Source organism: Oryzias latipes, chromosome 19 (assembly GCF_053564925.1).
Source record: "Oryzias latipes strain Hd-rR chromosome 19, Olatipes_Hd-rR_3.1".
Taxonomy (NCBI): Eukaryota; Metazoa; Chordata; class Actinopteri; order Beloniformes; family Adrianichthyidae; genus Oryzias; species Oryzias latipes.
The window spans coordinates 7,725,013-7,749,201 of NC_136255.1; the positions used below are offsets into that span (position 1 = coordinate 7,725,013).

Below are 24,189 nucleotides of genomic sequence, written 5' to 3' on the forward strand. Positions count from 1 at the left end.
CGTTAAGGAAGGTCGTATCAGAGGAATGCATGAATTTACGGTGCAGTGAGATAAAAAGGAGGCAATAATTCAACAGTAAAATTGTACCAAGTGACAAATGTACTGAACCCGTAGAAACTGTGAATTTAATGTTGGAATGTGACATTACAATAATATTAAACTGAATCTTAAGAAAGTATAAAAAGGACTGTTGTTTCAAGTAAAAGTCTGTCTTCCAAGTTTTTTAATTGCAAAATAATCGAAGTTTGAGAAAACATGTCTTAACGACTTGAAATTTTTCCTTAAAATAAGAATTCTGAGCAGATTTTGTGTTCATATAAAGAAAATCTGCCAATGGGGCAAGAATACTGACTAGAATAAAAAGATTTCCCCGTTGTGCTACAGTGTTTTCAGCTAAAGAAGAAATCTGCCCCTTTGCTCAGATTTGTGTTGACAGATGTGTCCCATCAGCTTCCAGAATGGTCATGTTGGAGTTTTATTCAAACTTTCCCCTTTTGCAAGAATCCACATAAAAAGTCAGTGTCACGCTTCCCCTTTCTTTTTTTGCAGGTTTGCCCGTTGTTGTTACAACAATGGCAAAAAAGAAGCCGAGAATTCTCATCCATCCATGCATGATCTGCAGGAATGTGACCTGAATGTCCAGCAGCTGAAATGTGGATGAGGACAAACAAAGTATCAGTTTTCACAGTCAAAAACTAGCACAAGAGCTCTGCGCTGGTAAAACTGGCTGTTTAAGTGCCTGAGCTTGCCTCCCTGCTCCTTACACTCTCCTTCCCCATTACCCTCCCCTACCTACACCCCTCTCCCAAAGCCTGGCCAGTGAGAGGTTCCAGTTACAGCTGCCACACTTGTTTTTCCATTATGAGTTCATCTGCCTGCAGAAAAAGGAAGCCGCTGCTGCAACCTGAAACCCTGGAGCGCTCCACCAGGGACTCTAGTCTTTCCAGTGCCCTCCATTTTCTCAATGAAATTCCTCTGCCTCTTTCTGAGCTGCAGAGGGAGGGAGGGGGGTTGTAAGGAGGGAGGGAGGAGCTCAAGCAGCAAGGGAGAAAAAAAACATTTTTTTTCTTTTTCGCTCTAAAGTGTCAGAGTTAAAAGGAGGAGTTTTGCAGGCTGAGTCTGGATACAGTGAAGAAGTTTGTTTGCCTTTTGGACATTTTGTTCTTGAGTTAACTGTGCCCACTGGGGAGGAGGTTTTTGAAGAGGGGCTTTTTCACTGCAGTGGAAAATTACACAGCACAAACTGCCGAATTCTTTGGTTTCAGCTCAAATGATGATTTGTGATTGTGTTTAAACAGAATACCCTTATAAGATATCAAAATCTATGAACCAGGAGTTCCAAACAAGCTTTTAAAAAGTAAAAAATAAGCTAACTGTTAGATTATATTACTTCAATTACTTCAAATAGAATGTCATACCGCCAAGTATTTATTTTTTGCTAGTTTCAAGGAAATAGCTTGTATTTTTTTGAGTTTTTATTTACTTAATTGTAGTTAATTGTTTCTTAGAACATTAACCTGCATTTTTGTTTCCAAAATATTAACAATGAATGCCAGTCCAACTTGTCAACATTTATTGAACTTTAAAATAACATCCAACCGAAAATGGCAGTGCAATTTGAGTTTTTTTTTAGTTTTAAATCAAGTTTTTCTATTCTCAAGAGTTTGGAGCAAAAGGATTTGGAATTATTTTACTAATAATTTCACTTTTTCTAGATCCTAGCTTTTAATGAGACAAAAAAAAAATTGTTAAAAATGGAAAAATTCCTGCAAGAATAACATGTACCATAATTCATTCAGAACCACTGAGAAATGTTGTTTTTCTGTTAAAACTCAACATTTTTCCAGTCGTCAGAACAATGAGTAGTTTTGCAAAAAAAAGCAAAACAAAAACATTTAGCCTTTATAAATATATATTTTCCTGCTCTTCTCTTTGTTGCAGAATTGTTTGAAAAAAATGTGTCTGTGTCCGAAAGAGATGGATGTAGCCCCCCTCTGATAAACCCCCACAGCTGCAACAGCAGTATTTCACAATACGCCTCTAAAATGTAGTTTGAACTATTTTAATTATTCTATAGCGTCTCCTACTTCAAATAGCAAAAATGATTTAAAGGTTTGGTCTGTAACAAAAGTTTACATGGGGGAAGTTTGAAAGTAACACCTTGATATGGATTATTAGGATCTGTCGGGGTCTGAAGGAAGCAGCTGCAGTTCTTGGCCCTTACCGGGTTCGTAGGTGTAGTCTGTGGGCTCCTGCTTGACCATCATGTGGGCTGGTGGGAACCGGTGTAAGTGGGAGTGTGGGTGGGGGTGAGGTCCGTGTCCTGGCCCAGGTCCTGGCCCCGCCATGTGAGCTGCCCGCTCATACAGCGGGTCCATATATTCCTGCTTAAAGCTTTGCTGCAGGTATGGCATGCAGGGGTCAGAGTGCTGCCGGTTATATGTCCCATTGCCGCCGCCGCCGCCACCACCACCACCCCCTGGCCCTCCACCTCCACTGCTCCCATGGCCACCCGGTCCGGATGGCATGCGCGGGAAGAGCTGCCCTTGTGGGGGGAACGGGGGACATATGGGGTCTCCTGAAGGGCTCTGAAACCTGGAACTAAGAGAGGTTTTTGCTTTACAATCCTGCTCAAATCAAGTCGGTGGTCAGAAATCCGTGAGGTAGGTATCACCTGGGGTTGATTTGGTAATTGTTGCTGGGAAGGGGCTGGGAAGTGGCAGCTGGGTTCAGGTAGCCGGCATCAGGTCGTCCAGCTGCTGCAGGTTTGGGGGAATAATGCTGTTGCATAGGAGAGATGGGGGTTCCTGGGCAGGAGCTCTTTGCTCCTCCTGCAGCCCTTTTCTGCTCATAGGCACTACAAAAACAAAGATACATTTTGTTGATAAATATGAAGATCCTATTGTTCATTTATGACACAAAGATGTTTGTTTTTTCAGTTTGAAAAAGATCAGATTAAGTTGCTAATGTAGCAAATTGAACTGAAATTAGATTTTTTCCCTTCAAGAACTCAGTTTTATTGTGAAGGACTAAAAAGGAAAAAACAATTATCAGTGATCAAAAGCACTTAAGAACAATGGCTATAGATGCAACGTATCCTCTAAATGGTGCATGGAATATTGTGCAAATCCTTCCTTTAACAGAAGAACACATGAAACCAACCAGCAGGGTAATTCTGATTGAATAAGGCAGATGTTTTTCAGGGAATTTCCTCACATGATGCACTGCAAGATTTCAGGGTGTAGATACAGAAGAGGGGGCTACATTTTCCAAATAAAAATTGCTCTTTTTCAGGTTAATTTGATCACATGAGCACCTCTAGACTCAGTCCAAACATTTCAGATATTTGTTGTAAAAATACTGCAGTTGAAAACCATCCATCCATTTTCTTAACCTGCTGTATCCCTGTTGGGGTCACGGAGTCACAGGTGCCTGTCTACTATTGGGCAAAAGCCGGGTTACAATCTGGACAGGTCGGCAGTCTGCTGCAGGGCTTGAAAAGCAAAAAATAAATAAGAAAAAGACAATTTCCAGAAGGTGGAGGTACCTGGCATAAAGGCACTGCTCTCCACTGGGGTAGCTGAAGCTCTGTTTGTGGCTACAGGACTGGCTGGGGTCAGAGCCTGGGCTCTGCGGTTCCTTCTTGATGGTGACTGGAGGACTATGAAACGCCACGGCTGCAGGAGGCAAAACAGAAAACAGACAAATAGGTTGGCACACAAGTCCACAGCAGGCTTTCTGTGCTCTGCATAAAATCGCCCTGCCCCAACACTGTCATCAATGAGCTCCATGACAAAGCCTGATTCTTCTGTCTGCACTGGGATCTCTTTTATGTGCTTGAGAGACTGTCAAATGCAAAAGACGGGGCAGAAAACAGCCCTGTACAAACACACACTTACACAAACACGCACACACAGGCTCACACACGACTGCATACCAGCAGTCATTTAGAAGCCAAACGTGCACCTCGCCCACTTTTCTTTGCTGTGCTAGACACAACAGCAGCCAAAACTTCCTCTGTCACCGTCAGGCTCAAAGCTAAACAACAGTACAGGTCAAAGAGATATCTGTGGGCTGATAAAAGCTAGTGTCACACCTCTGTTAGAGGAACATACACACTTACTGTCCCAACATTCTTTGCTGTTAGCATCCAGATGTCAGCCATCTCCTTTCTGGCAAGGAATTACAGACTTTGATGAAGCACAATGCGTTGAAACGCTCATGTTTTTTATTACTTAATGCCCCCCCCCACCTAGTCTTTGACATATCTATCAAGCTGTCTGTCAAGCTCAGCTGCAGAGAGAGACCTTTGCCTCGACGGCCACAGAAACCACCCAAAGTGGAGCTTCAAACTGCGCAGACGGCTTGTGTTTATTATGTGAGAGGGGGTTTTTACCCGGAGAACTGTACAGGATGTTTTTCTGGTCTCAACAGGGTAAACAGCAGCAGCTGTGCACTTCCAGCTGAGAAGGCATGCGCTTTTGTGTGAGCTTGTGCACAAGAGTGTGCGTCTGTGTGTGCGTGAAATGACTGTCTGGTCTGTGGGCCTGTGAACGATGGCTGACGGAGCACCCCAGGTTACTGCACAGCAGTGACCGCCTTTCACAAGAAGAGGCGGGAGGAGAAAAAAGAAACATCTGATGGAGTAAATGTAACCCGAAATGGCTGAGAGCAAAAACAAAGTGAAGAACAGTAGATGATTGTGCAAACAAAGATTCTTCTGTAAAAATAGCATTGGGTTGGTTTGAAAGTCCTGCAAAGGTTTTAGTTTAAGCTACATTTTTTAATTTAGTTGTTTTAGATTAGTTTTCTTCCTTTATTTTTTTAGATTAAATAAAACATCCTATATTCTGCACTAGGAAGGTGCACTCAAAAACCGTATTTTTTTTCAAAAAGCGACAAAGTGGCAAATGTCATTTTAGAATGTTACTATCAATGTTAGGAATTAGTGTGAACGCAGTTAATAAAGTCTGACTGAATGACTCATCTCTAACTCTTTGTCTTGGCTTAACGCACCTTATAATCTGGTACGCCTTAAAGTGCGGAAGGTATTTGAGTATGAGTAAGATGCAGAAACACTCCTGACGGTTTATTCTAAAAGTTAACGTTCAAGATCTACAAAATTCATGATTCTGTTTGCGTGCTTATTCCGCTCTGGCCTGTTGGTCTTTGAGGGCATAAGAGTATTAAATATTAAACTGATAGACGAATGGCCCTGCTCGTCATCACAAACTTCCTATTTTTGGTCCATACTCACTCTCCCGTGGCAGGCAGGTGAGGAAGTGTTGGCTTTAGGGAGGATCAGCTGGATTAGAGAGCATTTACCCAGATTTCCCAAACAGACTCAAAGGGGATTCCAGCCTCCTCTGAGGCTCCGACAGCATGTCGGCCGGGACACGGAGTGTGGCACATGACTGCCACTTTTAGCGATTACAAGCATGTTTGTTTGTCTGTGCACACACCCCATTTTCTCAGGCACCGCCAGTCTTCAAAAGGTGTATTCAGCTTCCCCACTACCACAATCAGGACTGGGTGGAGTTTAGTTCTTGATGGGCTTGGATTGAACAAAGATGTTCAAAGCAAGCATCAGATGAGCATGAGATCCATTTCCAGGGTTTGAGTGGGTTTGAGCTATTTATGGGGACCTTTTATGAATATTAATTAATTTGCTAAATGAGCTCCAGGGAGCAGTTTGTGTGTTGGATTGTGACCTTGAGTGCCACTGCATCCGTTTCTAATTAGTGGAGGCTGAATTTAGCAAACAATGACAACCAGTCCGGTTTCTGTGCTTACAGCAGGTACAGCTGAAATTTCATGAGGGCACCAGCATGTCAGACAAGATTTATGTGCCAACCAATCATAAATACGTTTACGTCATTAAACAAGATTGACTTGCTTTTGTATAGCAGCCTCACAAGTTAGAAGTGAATGCACCTGAGATGGAGCTACCTTCTTTCTTGTGGCTGTATTTTTTGAATCCACATTCATTGTAGTATCAAGCTCAAATAGACAATCTAGTTTGAGGTTTGCATTTTGATGGACAATTTACTTTACAGACTTGATTAAACTGATGACTTGTGTGATTTGGTTCATTTTAATGAAGAATTTAAAATTTAACTGGGCCCTTTTGCCACAGTGGACTGTGTGAACAGGTTTCTCTGGCCAACACTTTTTTTCAGCACAGAAAATCGAAGAGAATCTTTACACGTCCCTCCCAATGCTCTGTAATTGGCTGACCCGGGACCAGAATCAAACATTTAGTTTCAGCCGATGGTTAAATAACAATTAAGATCCTTGAAATCTATGCAGAGAGACTCACATGTGCAACGCAGTCCTGCTATGCCAAAGACATCAGTAACAGCATAGCAGAACGGCATGATCGAGCACTATTTATATACTGTTTGGAGTGTCACAATGCCTTGGCCAATGAGAAAACAACAAGACATTTCTACACACCCATGTGTGCGTGTGTGTGTACATCTAACAAAAAAATTGCCTAAGGAGTTTTTGTGCATCAGTCATAATTTGGCATTATTTAGAATACATGTATAAACACATTTCTGGTGGAGTAAAAAAACAGGAATTGCAGTGAGGCGGGGAAGTGGCATCGTCTTCAACCCAATCATTATTTATAATAAATATTGCTGTTGTCTAAAAACATTAAGTAACAAGAACAAATAAATCCAGGCCGGTTACAACTTTTTATAACACTTCTCAGCACTTCTGTGTCCATATGACGTCAGATTTGCTGCAAGTTTTTGAGGTGCTGGCAGTCTTGTAAGCAGATCTAGAGAGAGTTCTGCTCCTCAGGTTCCTTTCACTTCCTGCTTTTATTTGGAGCAACATGACCTCCTCTAACTGGTTTCTGAAATGGTATAGCATCATTTTTGTTCTCACAGAATCTCACATTTCATAGCTGGTATGAGGAGAGAGTGTTGACTTTGTGAGATCAAAGAAACCAGGAAAGTGTATAGAAGCGAAGGACAGATTTGTACAACATTGCTGTTGATTTGTTCAAAAAAAGTGCCAGATATGTTTTAGTGTTTATGCATTCATTGATGGTGTTCATTCTCTCTGTTTTTTTTACCCAGATGAATGAGGCAGATTCCTACCAACGCTAACACCAGCAAGGTCAAAAGGTTTCTCCTAACTTGAAGCTGATCTTCTCTCCTCCTGCATTTTGCAATAATCTTCACGATGCCCTCCTCGTTTTATGCTGGGGGTCACCCCTTTAAGTGGCACCCAAAGCAGGGTGCCACTTAAAGGGGTGACCCCCAGCATAAAACGAGGAGGAGTTGGGGGTTTACATATGTAAATTCTGGCTCTGGTGGGGGGAGGATGCAGGGTGAAAGGTGATGGTCATGGTTGAGTGCTTTAGGAAGCAGAGGGATCATTACACTGGCAGGGCTCTCATTCAGTTGACATCCACCACAAACAAATCACATGAGCAGGGATGGCACCCCCCCCCCTGGAAACACACACATTCACACCTTCTTCTGCACACAAAGGGCCTCTCAGCTGAGCAACAGAGATACTATCAGGAAAAGGATTGGATTTTTTTGGGGAGATAAAAAACTGTTAAGCTGCACAAATGACATGCTATATCTGTCAAAGTAATTTTTTGAAAGCCAAAGAGACCTGGCAATGAACCTTTCTATCCTATTTTAGAAAGATGATTTCCTACCATTAATGGGCCTGGTGTAGGGAAATCCAGTTTGAAGACAGGAGTGCATCTGGAGAATCTTACAGTGGATGTTTATACGCAGCTTGGCCACGTTTTAGACCTCTGGAAGTCTGCAACATACGACAGCCTCGCAGGCCGTAACTCATTGGACCTCAGTCCCAATGTCAAACACGGTGACAGAAATGTGCTAAAGCGCAGAACATGTGAGGCACATAAATATGAGCTCAATGCGTCCAATTATACAAATAAGATTCAAGTTTCACTCTTGCGGGGACCTTTGGAGCATTATCTAGAGATCTGGTTCTCATCTCACATAAATATACAGTGCGTGTGCAGCGGCACACGGCCTCAGCATTTTTTAGACACTTAGAACACAGAGTTCAGCCTACATCTACTTGTCCCACGGCTACCAGCTGAGCCTTACTGTCATGATGGATAAATATTAACAGGAACACTAGTTATAAAACTACGTTTTGACGAGCTACACCTCTCAGCTGGTTCTTAAAAAACGAAAATGAGAAGTTGGCTTAATATAAAGACTAACAAATGAAAAGTGTTGGCTAAGAGATATTTCTCAAAACAAATACAATCAATCTGATGATGATAACTTGAGAGATCAATCTCACACCTTTGCTGTGGTTAGCTTCTTCCACCACAATCATATTCTATTGGTATTTTTCATCTGAAGACTACCACAATAAGAAAAACAAACACAAAGCAGACTAAACGTCAAGAATTGACAGTATAAAGGCCCGTACACACCGGGACGAATATTCGCCAGGCGTTATTCGCCAGCGTTTTTCGCCACGTTTTTTGTGTTCACACCCAGGCGATTTTCGCTGACGATGAGCCGAGCGAACATGGAATTTCATTCCCTGACATTAGATGGCGCTTAATGTAAACACAAATACTCCTGTACACAAGGTGGCGCTGCGCAACTTTACGCTTCTTAAAGTCGCTTTTCACTCAGAAGAAGAGAGCAAGTATTTACGCGCTTGTCAGAATAATACAAAGAAAACATGAATATTTCATGTTTTGGCTTGGTTCGGGGATATTTTATAATGTCCGTCATTATTTCTTCGCGGCTGTGTAGATGCTACTTGACGTCTATCTTCTTCGCGGGTATGTTTGCTCAGCAAGGCAGTTTTGTGTTTGAGCGCCCCCAAGTTGTGTTTTACTGTAACTTCAGAAGCTCCAGACACGTGTGCAATAGCGCCATTCTTATTGGTCGAATAGATTTCGACGCGTTGCGGCGAAAAAACAAAACAAACCCGAGGCGTTTTTTTTTTTGACGCTTTGACGCGTGGCGTTTTTTCGCGTTCGTGTGCACACTCACATAGGTGCCCTTTGTTTAGTCACGAGGCGTTAAACGTCGGCGAAAATCGCCGGCGAAATTCGTCCCGGTGTGAGCGGGCCTTAAGAGAGTTGGCAATGTTTCAGCTTAAAGTAAAATAGAAAAACTATTCATAGTGAATAGGCACAGGCTTTCAACCGTGAAATAACATGCGTGTCTTCTGTCACTTTCTCACAGTTTGGATGAGAGCAGAGAGGTTCAGGAGGGTACCATCAAGATCTTTCTTTTTGATGCCCAATGTTTATCTCCATGTGCTCATAGGCTGGGAGGTGTGAGCGGGAGTGGGGGTTGTGTATGTCTGTAATGTAATTGTTTTACATATTTTATTCTGGTGTACAGCCCTTTGTTATACCAGGTATGAAAAATGCTGATTGATGCTGAAAAATGATTTGATTTGATTTCTCTACATCTCACTTTTACAACATTGAATTGTGACAATAACTCTGTCAAACTCATCTTCATCTCTGAGAGCCGGAGGCCACAAGGGTAGCCTCCATTCTGGGGAACTCAGTTACCAGTGAATCTATAACACCTGGCCTGATCTGATTGGGCGGTGGTCTGCTTTCATCTAAAATACTTCAGGTTCCTTGAAAAACTGTTGTTAGTTACCTTGAGGGTAACTAGTCACCCCATTGCCAGAACCTCCCCTTTCTCACAAACTTACATTTTTGGCAGTTTTTAATGGTGGTTAAAAAAATGTCCTTGCCTCGTGTTAGCCAACAGGATGTTGTTGGCATTTTCACTTCCCTATATCAATTTTAGAAATCACCACATTTGAAAATTGTTGCCTCATAAGGCTACATCTTTTCCTTTCTCTTTTGGAAATGATAAATATAATATCATTCCACACTGAACTTCAAACCTTTTGTTGTGCTGTGCCTGCTCTGGGAACAGTCCCAGTCCGATCATCTTTTGATCTATTGTAAAAGCTTTCCCAGTGGTCTATTAACTATGGCTATGTCGTTTTTAAACTGTGTAGTTTTTTAGGACATAGTATCTGCAGAACGGCAGTAGTTAATCAGAAATTCACTACTGAGTTGAGGGTGAAAACAGTGTTGGTTCTACACCCCGGGCGAAACCCCCAAGGCTCACCTGCCTCTCCTGACTGCACGTTCCTGCTGAGACGTGTTTCAATAACAAACCAATCACAAACCCACCAATATTATCCCCACCGCCCAAAGCTATTTTTGCCAGAAAAATTTAACATCAAAACCATCCAATTGGGTAGGAAACCGCCCATTCTGGTTCCAACCAAATATTCCTGGTGCAACAAAAATGGTGAGCAATAATGGAGCTATTCAGGGGCACAGTTTTGAGACAGATGCCACCTTGAATGAGGAAAACAAAAACGTAAATGTGTCTACGTGTGGAAGTATCAGAATGGAGCGGAGCAGGGAGCTTGTGGCCCACCCAGCATATTTTGTTTATTGCAAATACACATTTTCTAGTCTGCTCCTGATTCACAACAATTAGAATAAAAAAAATACTCAGAAATTCCATTTTAAGTTAAATTTTCTGTATATATCTGTCATTAGCAGAAAAATGACAAAAGAACACGTTAAAAACACCAAAAACACAATTTTCTTCTAAATTAAAAGCTTTAAAAGTTCTGCCTTCTTGTGTTTTCCCTATCGTCCACTTCACTTTCAATTGTGCAGTGCTGGCTTTTTATTAATGGCTTTTGAGTGACTATAAATCTCACTCCCCTGTGCTGTTTAGTGGATCTGATACAATACATCCCTGTCTCTGGACATGTGCAGCGAGAGGGACATCCTGTCACAAACGAGGGCTGGATGTAATTAATCTGGCACAATATTGACTCTTCTCTCTCAATCCCTCAGCCCTCAATATAACTGTCCCCCTTTAATGTTTCATGTCGGGATCAATCAGCCCCCATGCTGTTACTGAAATGATAAAATGAGCTGCTCACCAGTGTATCATTGTGTGCCAGGGCAGTCGTTCAGGTCTTCATAAAGAACATGTCTACCTGAGTTTTTTTTAGGCATCTGGAGGTGAAATCTCCTTCCTGGTAACGACCCTAAATGGATTTATTAGCCACATCTCGTCTTTTTCTAGCATTTCTCGCAACCTCAACCTTTCATTTCACCCTCACCTCTCGATTGAGATCTCAACCGTAACTCTTTGTGGCACGTTTGACCTGTTCTTATCCTTCTCCATCCTCAATCTGCTTTCAAGCGGATTTATCTGTGATTTATCTTTATCAAGCCATCTATCAGGCTTTGCCATCTCCTTCTACTCCTCTCTTGAATCGATACAGCCGTATGTCGGCTCTCAACTCGGTCTACACACCTTCTGTGTCAGCAAGTTACATTACGTTCACCCCTCCAGCACCTCCACTCATAAAAGTGTTGATAAGCGTAAGTGCTAAAGGGTGCACTGTAACACAGCTCTTTACATGGAAAAATGTATTATTTTGTAAGAAGAAGCTACAGGAGGAATCTACAGAAGGGTAAGAAACACTGGAACAAACCTCGACCTTTAAAGAAGAAACACATTTCTACAGGTAGATGTTTAGGCAGGAGGATTCTATTTTTATTTTCCAAACGTTACACTGAATTTTTCATTTTAAAATGGGTTTGTCCTTTCCTTAAAGTTCCTGGATTGCATCGTTTGACTGAATGATGGTCTTCTAAGATAAGTCCAAGTCATTACATTACTTCGATCGATATGTGGCAGATATTTGTTCCAAATTTTCACATGATGCCCTTTCTGCCTTTTGCCAGGCCAGAGTAGTTAAAAAAACTTATTCTTTTGTTGTTTTGGTTGTGAATAGAATAAAGTCAGATCATGAAATACTGAAATGCTAAAAGTAGAATATTGTGTGCTTACAAGGCTTTGTGGTGTTCATGAACAGGGGAGCATTATAAAATGACACAACAAGAAATAGTGCATACAAGCAAAGTAAAATTACTTTCATAAATGTACTGAGAGTCAGTTGGGATTCTGGAGGAAAAATTCTAATTATTATTGTATGTGGAAAGGTCAAAGGAAAATGCTAAATGTTAGAGACGATAGTGGACATTGCTGATGTTTGACCTTGATTTGGTTGTTTTGTTTTCAGACACAGCACGTCAACGATGAGTCAAAGCACGAAGAAAAATTCTGCTGTTTCAGTAATTGCTTCCTTGGTGGTGCTATTTCACCAAAACAAGTTTTGACCCAAAAAAGTGTTGGGAGTAATGCTGTTTAAATATGCCGTAATTGCGTTTCTAATGCCATTACAAGTTAAGACTAGCTAAGTGGCCTTGTGGTAGAGTGTCCGCCCTGTGACTAGAAGATCGTGAGTTCAAATCCAGGGCAAGTCATACCCAAAGGCTCAAACAATGGGACCCATTGCCTCCCTGTTTGACCCTCAGCATTAAGGGATTGGGGGGGTTAAACCACCAAATGGTTCCCAAGTGCAGCTGTGTCTGCAGCTCACCACTCCCCCAGGGGATGGGTCAAATGCGGGGAACAAATTTCACACACCTAGGTGTGTGACAGATGGTGGGACTTTGAGTTAAGTAATGGAATAATCTAATTAATTACTTTTATCCCTGCTACAATAGTTACTTAGTATAAAACTCTAATACAGAGGGGTGGGGGTAGGAAGTGAGGGGGCACTGGCTAGGGAGTCAAGTGGGCAGGGGCATGCTGACTCTCTCTAAGATGTGCACGTGCAGCGCAGTGGGCAGGATCAAAACAACAGGAAATGTCAGCAATAAATGTAGCAATATTTAGCTGTAATTGAAACAAAAAGAATAAACGTTTACGTCAAATTCACATTAAATCCAAATAAGCACTGGACCCCAAACATTTTCTTTCACAAGCCACCCAGCAACGGTGTTCCGGTGACAAAGCAACACCATTAAAACAAGTGGATTTCACAGCCCGGTACGCTGTAACTCGCACAGAACTGAATAAAGTAACGAGTTACTTTGCTTATGCTGTAACTGACTTACTAACTCAATTATTTTTTGGGCAATGTAACTGGTAACTATAACTAATTACTTTCTAAAAGTACAATTCTAAACACTGTTAGTTAGTGGTTTGATCTCTACACCCAATTTACTGACAGCTTCACATTTTCATGATCCTTTAGTTTCATGTTAAGGACTTTTTTCCTTCTATTTTGTGCACAGAGTTTAGCTCACTGACTTCCTTTGGTGGTCTTCCACTCTTTGGTCCACTAGATAGTCTGCGGATGATTAACACTGATGTGATCCGAACCAGAGTTCCTTTTGCAAGTGAACCAAAGCCAGGTTCTCAAGCTGGAACAGGGTTTGATGTTTTTTTTTTCTTCTTCTCTGGAGTTCAGGTGAGCTTTCTTATAGAAAAAAGTGGCAAACCCCACCAATCCCATATAAAAAAACCAACTACTAATTGAGTAAGTTTTAAGTTTACAGCCAGTATGTTTTGCCAAAGTTGAGCTACTTTTAACAATAATTGGCTCAATTTTTGTTCTGCACTTTGCATGAGAAGAGCAGAGGTGAACAAGTGAGGATGCACCAGAGAACCTAAACTCTCTGCTAGAACACCTCCCTTTTCTCTGCTATAATAAAACACACACTGCTGTCCATTCACAAAGTTGCTCTGCTGGCCTCAAATCCCCCCTCCTTCAGTGGGGCTGTTCTAAATCAACACAGAGAAGTTCAGCTCAGCCATGAAAAGGTTCCTGCTGTAAACCAAAGATACTAAGTTCTCAAATTCTATCAAAGATTTTTACTACAGTGGTATTTGGTACAGTGATAAAAAGAATCAGATCTAAATGTCGGGTATAAATAAAAAAACAGGAGCTGTTAACAGAGGAATACCTCACGTCAATGTTATGAATGAAGGTTTACTCCCCTTAACTCAATGTGCTGCCTCAGCCTGTCTTTCACAACCAGCCCATTCATAAAAGTGCAGGGTTTGTGTGTAAAAGCAGTGTGGAGACACCAAGCCCAGAGCGTGTGTGTGCGTATCACACACGAGATGACGAGACGAGACGCCTTCATAAAGAAATCACTGGCTCACATGAGAGAAATCCACCATTTTACTTTCACCAAAAACAAAGAGAAGAGGAGGCTCGCCTCTGCGAAGCAAGCGCCATCAGCACATATCTGGCAGGCACCTGGATGTTTTTGCACACTTAGTTGCATAGCAGCTGTATTTTGGAAAGAAGCAAGCAGAGCTGCATGTTTTTCTACTAAAGGGAAAAGAGGGAGTCGGGCTGGGAGGAGGGGGCATGCTCAGTGCTCCTACCGTCCAGCGGTTCCAAATAGGGCCCAACCGGACTAGTTCTGATCCAGAAAACAATCCAAACAAAAGGACGCCTTTAGTGTCAGAGAGCCACAGTTTTGGTTTTGTCAGATCTGGGTTACTTTAACCCCCTTTTCTTTTCCTTCCTAAAGTTTGTTCTATAATTTACATAGAAAACACTTTTTGCTTGACACTCACTTTTTCTGTACACACAAAAACAGAAGTGCAAATCTTTTAAAGTTCCACTCCAGTCATGTGTTGATCTATTTTCGAAGTGTTCCCAGTGGTCTTATAAATATGGTTTTGCTTTCTTCAGCCAAAATTAGAAAACCTGTGTCGTTTCCTAGGACATAGTTCCTGCAGAGTGGCAGGAGTTCTTTAGAAATTTGACAACAAGATGATGAGCAATACTGGAAAAGATCAAGTTTTCCTCAAAGTTGTCAACCTGCAAAACGAAAAATAGAACAAAATAAATAAATAAATATATATATGTAACCCTTGTGCTATCTTAAGCACTTTAATGTTGGGAGTTGGGTCATCTAGACCCACTAGACAGTGCTCTGAACCTTTTTTCTTCAATTATTTCTGAACCTCACTGGTGTCCATGGATTACATGAAATCTTTCCACCTTTGTCATGGTAGGAATAACACGTCAATGCAAGGGTGGGGTCATCTAAGATAGCACAAGGGATATATATATAAATAAAAAGAAAGACATTGTGACATACAGCATGTAAAATTTAAGTACACATACAATCATTGGCTCAAAAAGTGCAATAAATGTTAGAGTTTAATACATGTACATATTTAGAATTTATATATTTTAGTTCTTTTTTTAATATTTTACTTTTTTTTTTAAACCATACTTTATATATTCTTTAAACAGCTGGAGAAAAAACTTCACAATTGTCGTGTCACAATTTTTGTTGTGCAACAATTACAACAAAGGGGTTTTTAATTTTTCTGATTCTGATTTGTTTGAGGTATTGATTCTATTTGCGACATCACTTCTACAACCTTTTTCAAACTGCACTTTTTTGTCAGCTCCTGATCCCAATCGGTTCGAATAAAGAAACTCTCAGAAATGAAATCTTAAATTTAATTTTCTATTTATATGTCCTCCATCAACAGAAAAATGCCACAAGTACACGTTAAAAACACCCAAAACACAACGACAGTTAACAGACATCAGTGATCTTGGGTATCAGGAACACTGTTCCACTTCCTCTGCTCTCACAGTGTCCCTGATTTTCCAAGCTGGCTCTCGGTTAGGACTCCAGCATTCTATAGCCACAACTTCCTATATAATTACTGAGGCACAAAACTAAACAACTGTCCCACACAGCTCCAAAATCACTGGATTAGTTCACATCTTGGAACACTCAGTACGTGAGCACAAAGAGGCTGAGAGAAAAGGGAAAGGGGTGCTAGTGCTGCTGTGGGGGGGGGGGTACTTTTGAGTCTGACTTAGTTTGTACAGACACAGGAAGGGAAGGAGGGGTCTGGAGTATCCACTTGGAGAACAGAAGAGGAGGAGGGGGGCTCTGTAGTACTGTAGGGCTTTTTTATGAATGAAGACTGAAGGAGGGAGCTGCAGAGGAGGGAGGAGGTGTGTGTGTGCGTGTGCGGGGGGGGGGGGGGGCACTTCCTTTTGCGCACGCAGGGAAGAAAATTTATGAATGGTTCACATGTCTCAGTCAGCTCCAAGTGTAAACAGCATACTCGCACAAAAGCAGGACGAGCTCTGAGAAGAAGACTTTCTGGTACTTTTTAAACTTAACGTCTGTTTGCTTAAGCAGAACCCTGATGGACAGAAGCGTGTGTTTCTTCACCACAGGAAGTAAAATGACAAAAGGAGTCTGTCAGGCGGCAGGATGACCCTCGAAGATGACAGCAACCTTCCTCCCTTTCTCAATTCCTTCAAGCCGTTCAAACATTAAATCAATGAAAATACGCCATTGTTGCCAATTGAAACACATGCCAGGCAGATCGGCGAGTGCATAAAAGTTGCATGTTTGCATAACCTCCCCTCTGGGGCAGCCCCGCAAACAGAGCATGCTTGTTAGCTGTGAACTGCAGGAGATTGGACCCAATGAGATAGATCTACCAGATGTGAAGGTATTGCACAACTCCTGCTTTGCCCCTGGTCTCTTCTGTAATCTAGCATTCCAGCATGTGTTTTGCCCTCGTTTCTGTCTGTCTGCTCTGTGTTCGCAGCGCCACACCCATGCAGGTGAAAACTTGACTTAGTAAACAATGTCTGATTCAACGAGGCGCTGCAGGCCTCAATTATCCTCCGGTCACTTTGGATTAGAGATTTGCTTTTTTTCCCTCCTTTTTTTTGTTGTTGTTTTAGTTTCAGAAACAGGTGAGTCACTTGTTTTTGACTTCTTGCCTTTCAATTCAATGGGAGGGATAAGCCGTTCTCATGAAACAAACAATAGACCAACATGTTTTTAACCGTTTGTCCGCTTCAGCTTTCCAAATAAAAAAGGAATAAAGATGCGCTAACCACGTCTTTTGACCGCGATCAACGGGGATTCTGATGCTCAAGAGCATTCCTGTCGAGTTTGCCTCAGCTGCCCGTCAAACCGAAGCCGGCGTGACCCTGCAAATCACAGCCAGGTCAGGCTTTAGCAGAAACCTGACAGCTGATTGGGTGTCAGGCCAGCAGGTTAAGTAGACATGACCTTTGCCTGCCCTGGGGTTTATCTTGACTTCCTCCTCTGCATTGTTGGCCAACAGGCAACCACAGTGTTGAACAGGGTACGTGTCACCACAGGCTGACCAGTTGTGACTTGCAGTTGATGAAATCACATGATGTTTTTTGCACACAAAAGATGCACAGATTCATTGGAGGAAGTGACTTTGATAGGCACCTAAAGCTGCAACTTTCACTTCGCAATGGGATTGTTCCTGAAGTTCCATTTTCCTCACCAAACATTTGGAAGCCATTGGTAGAGATGTAGAGGATGTGTTAAATGTGAAAGGGGGGGACTGTTTGTACAGCAACAAAGACTACCTTCCAGATCCTGAACCTCTATTGTTAAGACCCAGAGCGAAAAAAGAAATGCATTCAAATAGCAGCTCAGTTGTGCAGACCAGGAATTTGCTTCTCCCTTTTTCACCTTCCGATGTGCACAAAAGGCCACCTTTGTACCTGAACCCTGAATAATTGCGTACTGGTTTCCTGGGCTGCACCTTTTCAGCCTATCAAAGACATGCAAATTAATGACAGCAGCACAAAATGCAAGCATCCAAGTGTACTCAGTAAAGACTGGGTCATTAGGACTTCTGCTACTGCATTCATTTGCCTGACAAAGGTTATTGCAGCATAAATGACTTACATTATCTTTAGCATTGTTTGAAGTCTACACGACTCATATTTGAAATCAACATAATTTTTTCTTTTATATGAAATGCATGGACTTCTTAAAAACATGGCATATGGTAAAATAATATGCATCAAAACAACAAAAAACTTTTGGTTTCTTTTGTAAAAACTGGTTCATAAATATAAGATAATTCGTGGGACACATCTTTCTGAAATGCCAATTTTCACACAGCACAAATGAACATGGACCCTCAACAAGCAAAGAATGGATAAATGCAGCAGGGTCAAAGGGAAAAATATAACATTGAAATAGAAAGGGTCAGTGCAGGAAAGATCAAAGAAACATAAACCAAAAAAAACAAAAAAAAACGGATTTTAACGGCTTCAGTTAAAGAAAATTTTGTGCCAGCGTGATCTTTGATGAATCCATTAGCGGGAAAAGCCCCTTTGTTGGGAAGTTCCAAAAAAGCGCTACAGAAGCAGCATCATATTATTTGACAAATTTAGGTCAATATACAAAAAATAGTACAGCTAGTGTATATAAGTGCACCATACATACAAGGAGAAATGCCAATAATACTGTTTCTTTTTTGTGACTTCTTTTTCCCATTTTATATATGTCACTTAAAGACATAAATGCAAAACATTTTGAAATGAATATCGAAGAACAAAAAATGAATAAAATCAACAAGTACTCACAGTTTTCAGAGTGAAAATCAGGGACAAACTGCTCATCACTGTCAGGAACCTGAGCTGAAATGACAACAGAAGTGAAAAAATAATTAATATATTTTCACATATTTGAGATTATTCTAAAGGTGTTCTGGTTTCATTGACTGAGCTTCCTTATCGAGTCTTTTTTTGAGTTCAAACCATTAGTTCTCATTTCAGGTGACCTTCAGTCTATGATCTGCACCTCCTTCATTCACAGAATGATTTAAGGGACATGTAGATTGTTTCATGGTATGTCTTTAAATATACCTGGTAACCCATGAAGGTATCTTTTCATTATTTATTTATTTTCAGCTGCTTTTATTTTGAAATTGTTTTTTTTTTCTGCCTAATTTGTTTCGATGTTGCAATGTCAGCAAGAAAAAAGAAAAAACATCGGAGCCCCTACAGGCTGCGGTCTAAACGAGAACACAAAGAAAGTCTCCAGATCTCCTTCATCAGCGCATCGTGTCTGAGCTTTGTTAGTTCTCTCCCGTTTACCGAAACCAGTCAGGCATCCATACAGCAACCACTTTCTGCATGCTTCCACTGTAGAAATTCAGACAGACAGAACTGGCTGTTCTGGCATAACCAGTGAGAGAATCTGTCAAGTTGTGTCACAAGCCAGCTATTTGGATGAAATGTAGCTGTTGGGGACTGAATCTGTACGGGGAATCTGGATTTCTTCTGCAAAGATGAGAAATCACTAAAGAGTTTGAATGGAAACAGACAGAAAACAATTGAAGTTCAACAAGAGAAGGTCTCAGTTGGAAAAGATTTAAATGCAGCAAGAGTCATTTTCATTTGCATGTAGGAAATGCAGCCCCGTGACCCCGAAAGGGATAAAACAGCAGAAGATGAATGAATGAATGTAGGAAATGCATTGATAAAAGTAAAATTCAAAAATCAACAAGCATCTCACATGTGCAAAATTTTGATAAGTTGGTACAAAGGACTTATCATGTCTACAATGACCTGTTAAAGAAATGAGAAGGTTTGGGAGTATGTGTCTCAAGATGTCAGACCGACCCTCTTGAGTCTGATTGCACCCTCAGAATTTTGTTTCATTGCAAAGATGGGAGAACTCAAATTGAGCCTTTGGATTTATCGATATACAGTAATTTATACTGACCTCCACTGTGTTACAATCTCTTCCAACTATGCCACCTTGTCCCTAGTGAAGGGATGCCCTGCTCACTTCATCCAGTTGGTGGCGATATGGAATGTTTGCGCTAAATAACCATTTACAAAAGATTTAAAGATTTTTTTATGTTGGTCTTTGACGAACAGTTTAAATTAGGTTGCCATGCTACATGAGGTGTCATGCCATGCTACATGTGGTGCCATGCCATGCTACATGAGGTGCCATGCCATGCTACATGAGGTGTCAAAGCTAGCATGCACCACCGACAATCGCACCAAAGTGCAGCCAACCTTGCCATGTCCTGCATTAACAGAGCCACCAAACTAGCTAGGAGGGCCAGTGCATATCAAGCATTTTGTGTCCTTTTTAGAACCGTATTTTCTGGACTATAAGTCGCCCTTTTTTTCGTAGTTTGGCAAGGGGTGCGACTTATACTCCGCAGCGACTTATATTAGAAATAAATTGAAATAAATACAGTGTTAACCCTCCTGTTATGTTCATTTGTGAGGAGCAGAGATGATGTTCCTGGCTAAATTTGATGTATGAGGTATGTTAAGTGTTAAGAGCATGTTAAGCGACTCAGAGAATCAGCAAACTTTTTTTACAGTAAGATCTTGAAGGCTAACAACATAATATTCTATTTTCCAATAATTTCATAGATTCAGGAATGCAATAAAAATGACAACTGTTTCTACAAATACAGGATGAAAACAGAGTATTGGTTGGCCAATGATGCTTCATGAATGGAATAAATAAATAAGTATGAGAAAGAATTACTGTGAAATTATGACATAAACAGTCTGCTATGATTGTGTCATATGAGGTTGTGCAAGTTATTAGTTCTTGGTCTCAGATTTTGTCAAATAAATTTCTCGTCAAAATGCGACTTATAGTCCAGTGCGACTTATCTGTGTTTTTTCTACTTTATAATGCATTTTTGGGCTGGTGCGACTTATACTCCGCAGCGACTTATAGTCCGGAAAACACGGTATTTGGTTGTTTTGTAACCATAGTCATCTTTGATGCTTTTAAGTGTTAACATTTTTCTACCTTTCAAACTGTCTGCATCAAATGGGCTACATACATGTTCTGCGGCATTTAGCAAACAAATGAGGGCCAGTATGTTAAACTGTACAAAATGCTAGAAAATAAAGGTTTCTATGATCGAATTCTATTCATTTTTTAAATTCAACTCAAATATATTTGTTGCTTAACACTAAACAGTAGGAAAAAATAGTGCCCCTTGAGACAGGTCTAAGTATTTCAACTAGGTAGAACAAATTTACGAGGACTTTAACCCTTTAAAGCCTACTAGATTTAAGAATTGAAAGAAAATTCAATTTTTTGGTATTAGGATGCTTTCTATTACCCTTTGATGAAATCCACAAGAAAATGTGCAACTTCATTTTTTAATGAGTCATAGATAGTATCAATTGGCTAAGCTAGTGAGTTTTCACTCACAACAATGTTTGTTTAAGATTAAAAAATACTGACATGAGTGTTCGGGAAAAGGCCCCTTGTTTACCCACTGTCTCAGATTTGATCCACACATTTTTAACTAACCGTATTATAAAGAAGTAAATTTCAGCAAATTTTGCTTTCTTTCAAAACAGAAAGTAGTCTGTTGACAAAAAAAAGAACAATAATAGACCGGTTATTCTCACCATAAAGTTTAGAAAATTAGTCAAACCGTTTCCCGTCAAAAATGTTTTTAAGATTTCATGGAAGCAGCAGTTTGGATTACGCTAATGAGTTAGCAGGTATCAATTATGATACCAGTAGTTATATAAGTTCAACTCAAACTTTAGAGAAAATGTATACAGATTTAAAATAACCTTTTGGATTTTGTAGCTATGTTTTTTACAGAATATCTGCTCTGATGTAGTACTAATGTACATAGTAGCAAGTAGTTAATTGCACATTAATTGCAAGTAAGGAAAATATAAAAGCAAAGTATCAGGGATGTAATAAGCAACAAAGGCACAGAGCTAGACTGTAAGCTATATCCTACATAAATGTCCATGTGTAAAACCCGAGTTGTAGGTGGTGTATTACTTATGATGCTGTGGTGGAACTCTTCACTGTGTCCTGAATCTGACTTTCTGTCCCATTTCTGTCTTCTCCAGTATTTCTGTTTCCAGACGGTGAAACACAAAGCAGAAACTGAAACTTACATGCAGAGGACAAAAAGAGGAAATAAGAAACTCAAATCCACTTTCTTGTCGTCACACTCCTTCCTGTGCAGAGGAAACCGGATGACTCCGTTCTGGAGCGCGTTCTGATAAATTACATCGATTTCTTTTATAAACGCTGCATCCTGTGATTTACTATGCCATAATGATATTACCTCCTTTTAACTTTTCAGTCTTTTGCCCTCAAGGGGGACAAATATGCTGCTTTATGATGACCGAGGGCCAACATTTTGCTTTGCAGATCAAACAGTCAATCGTTTTTCTTTGTATTCAACATGTCAGAAACAGAACACGAGCTGCAGCTCGGCGGAGGGGGAATGATGAGCGTCAGACGTTATCGTAACCTCGGCTGTCTGGGTCTGCACACTTTCCTTTGTGTGTTCGTGTGCATCCGACTGGCTTCCAGGAACAAACTCGTCTTGAGATGCAAGTCAGCACAAGAAGGAAAGTGTGTTTATATGAGCATGTTTCCCTCACAGCTTCCAGGCACCTTGAATGACTTTTTTTTCCTCCCTTCTCCCAGTGGGAGATCCTGGGAGGAGCAAAGCAGCCAAAGTCGTATAAACCTCAGGGCCAAAATGAGACAAGATGTGACAAGCTCCTGAACTCCTGCCATTCAGAGCTTCACCCTTTCCGTCTCCCTCCTGCTTCCGCTCCTTTGGTAGACTGAAAAAAAAACCCTCTCTTCAACCAACCAGCCTTTACAACTGTGGCGAATCTCACAACTGCAATCAGTCATAAGGTCTTTAATTAATGCGACAGGAAAGGGAGGTCTTAGTCGGAGAGGCTAAGGGGGGAAAAAATAGAAGGAAAACCAGGCGAAGTTGAAGGTAAATAACGCTTTGATAAAGTTACACTTCCATCTTTCTGCCCAACCTTCTTTTACCTTTTAAGAAACTCGGTAAGCCACCATAAAGAAAATAATCTAGCCCCAGCTACAAAAATACTTTCCAAATAAATCATGATTCTGCTTCTGTATGTGGTCAAAAGCATATTTTCCTTTAAGAATTTAAGTGGACAAAGACATTTTTCCCAAAGCTGAACAGAATGACAAAATCTACACTGAAAAGACACAAAATCTCACCAAGTATTTTTTGTCTATTTTCTAGTTTAAATATCTTATTACACTTGATATAAGACCAAAGTAAGTTAGTAACCTTTCAGTAAGTTATAACAACTTGTTTTCAGACAATAAATCTTTAATGTCTTGTTGTTATTTTAAAGACCCTCTGGATGAAAATTGTGTTTTTGTTGTTTTTTTTGCATGTTTTTGTGGCATTTTAGGACATATTTAAAATTATTAATCTTAAAATTGCATTTCTGAGAATTTCTTTATTCAAATTGTTTGAATCAGGAGAAGACAAATGCTGTGGGCCACAAGCTCACTGCTCCATTCTGATGCATCCACTTGCAGAAAAATATACATATGTCTTGGTTTTTCTTTTCTGAGCTGGAATCTGGTTCAGAATTGTATGGCTGGATAGCTCCAATATTGCTCTCCATTTTTGTTGCACAGGTAATGTAAGATTGGGTGTGTCAGGGTCTGTAAGCTAGTGGGAAAGCATGTAAACAGATGGGTGATGGGGAAGGGGGCGGGGTTGCTCCCCAACCACAACTATGAAGTGAATTTCTAATAGACAACTGCCGCTCTGCAGAAAATATGTCCTAGAAAACGACATCCGTTTCTTGATTTCTTGAGACCACCAGGAATGCTTTTATAACAGGCCAAAAGATGATCGGAGTGGGACTTTCAGGTAAATTTCTAAAGATGAGTTATCTTGCTTTACTCAGAGAAACCAATGTTTTTTTTACTCCTTACACAGTACGAAGGTATTTAACAACAGAAGGACAGACGTTCGAAAGTGAACATACATTAACGTTTAATTTTAAGAAAAATGTATATTTTAAAGTGTAATTCTAAGATAGTTGTGGTCTAGAATTTTATAAATATAGATAATTTGAGGAAATAAACTCCTTTAAGCAACACACGCTTATTTTAAGACAAAGTATTTCCAATTACCAGAATAATGTATCTAAATATGAGTGTTTATTACTAATTTCAAGATTTTGTTCTAAAAGGCAGAACACCACAACTTATTTTAAAAGCTCTTTACTTTAAGAGAAATTTTACTACCGGTACTTCCACTAGAAGATTTTTTTTTTACTTATAACAACGGAAAAACTTCCTGTATGGGTTTTCAAAAATTTTTAACTTGTTTTGAGAAGGACATTTTTCCATTGTAAGGAATTAGAGCTGCAGTTTGGTGAATCCATGTGTTTTGGGTGAAGTAAACCTTTAAGTGTGGCCCATCCAGGCTTTGAAGCAGCAGCCATTGTTAGAGTTTATTGGTCCTCTACTTTGTGAGGTGCAGGTGTGAATAGAGTTTGTGGGTTTTTGACACTGCATGAGAAAAAGGTGGTGACTCGATGGGATGCGCTTTTGTTTGCCACAAACAGCGGCAGGCACCAGAGCGACTTCGACCTGGAAGTTTCTGTCCATGCAGACACTTCCACTGCATCCGATTGCTT

General features: G+C 40.5%; 1 protein-coding gene across 1 annotated transcript in view; it reads right to left on the reverse strand.

Annotated features, from left to right (window-relative positions):
• etv4 (ETS variant transcription factor 4) overlaps positions 1-24,189 on the reverse strand; it is a 38,854-nt gene that overhangs the window by 11,360 nt on the left and 3,305 nt on the right. Inside the window, exons 4-7 of the mRNA XM_004080637.4 lie at positions 18,313-18,366; positions 3,548-3,677; positions 2,675-2,857; positions 2,225-2,601 (exon numbers count right to left, since the gene is read on the reverse strand). Of these exons, the coding sequence (XP_004080685.1) occupies positions 2,225-2,601; positions 2,675-2,857; positions 3,548-3,677; positions 18,313-18,366 (744 nt within the window). The remainder of the gene's footprint in view (positions 1-2,224; positions 2,602-2,674; positions 2,858-3,547; positions 3,678-18,312; positions 18,367-24,189) is intronic.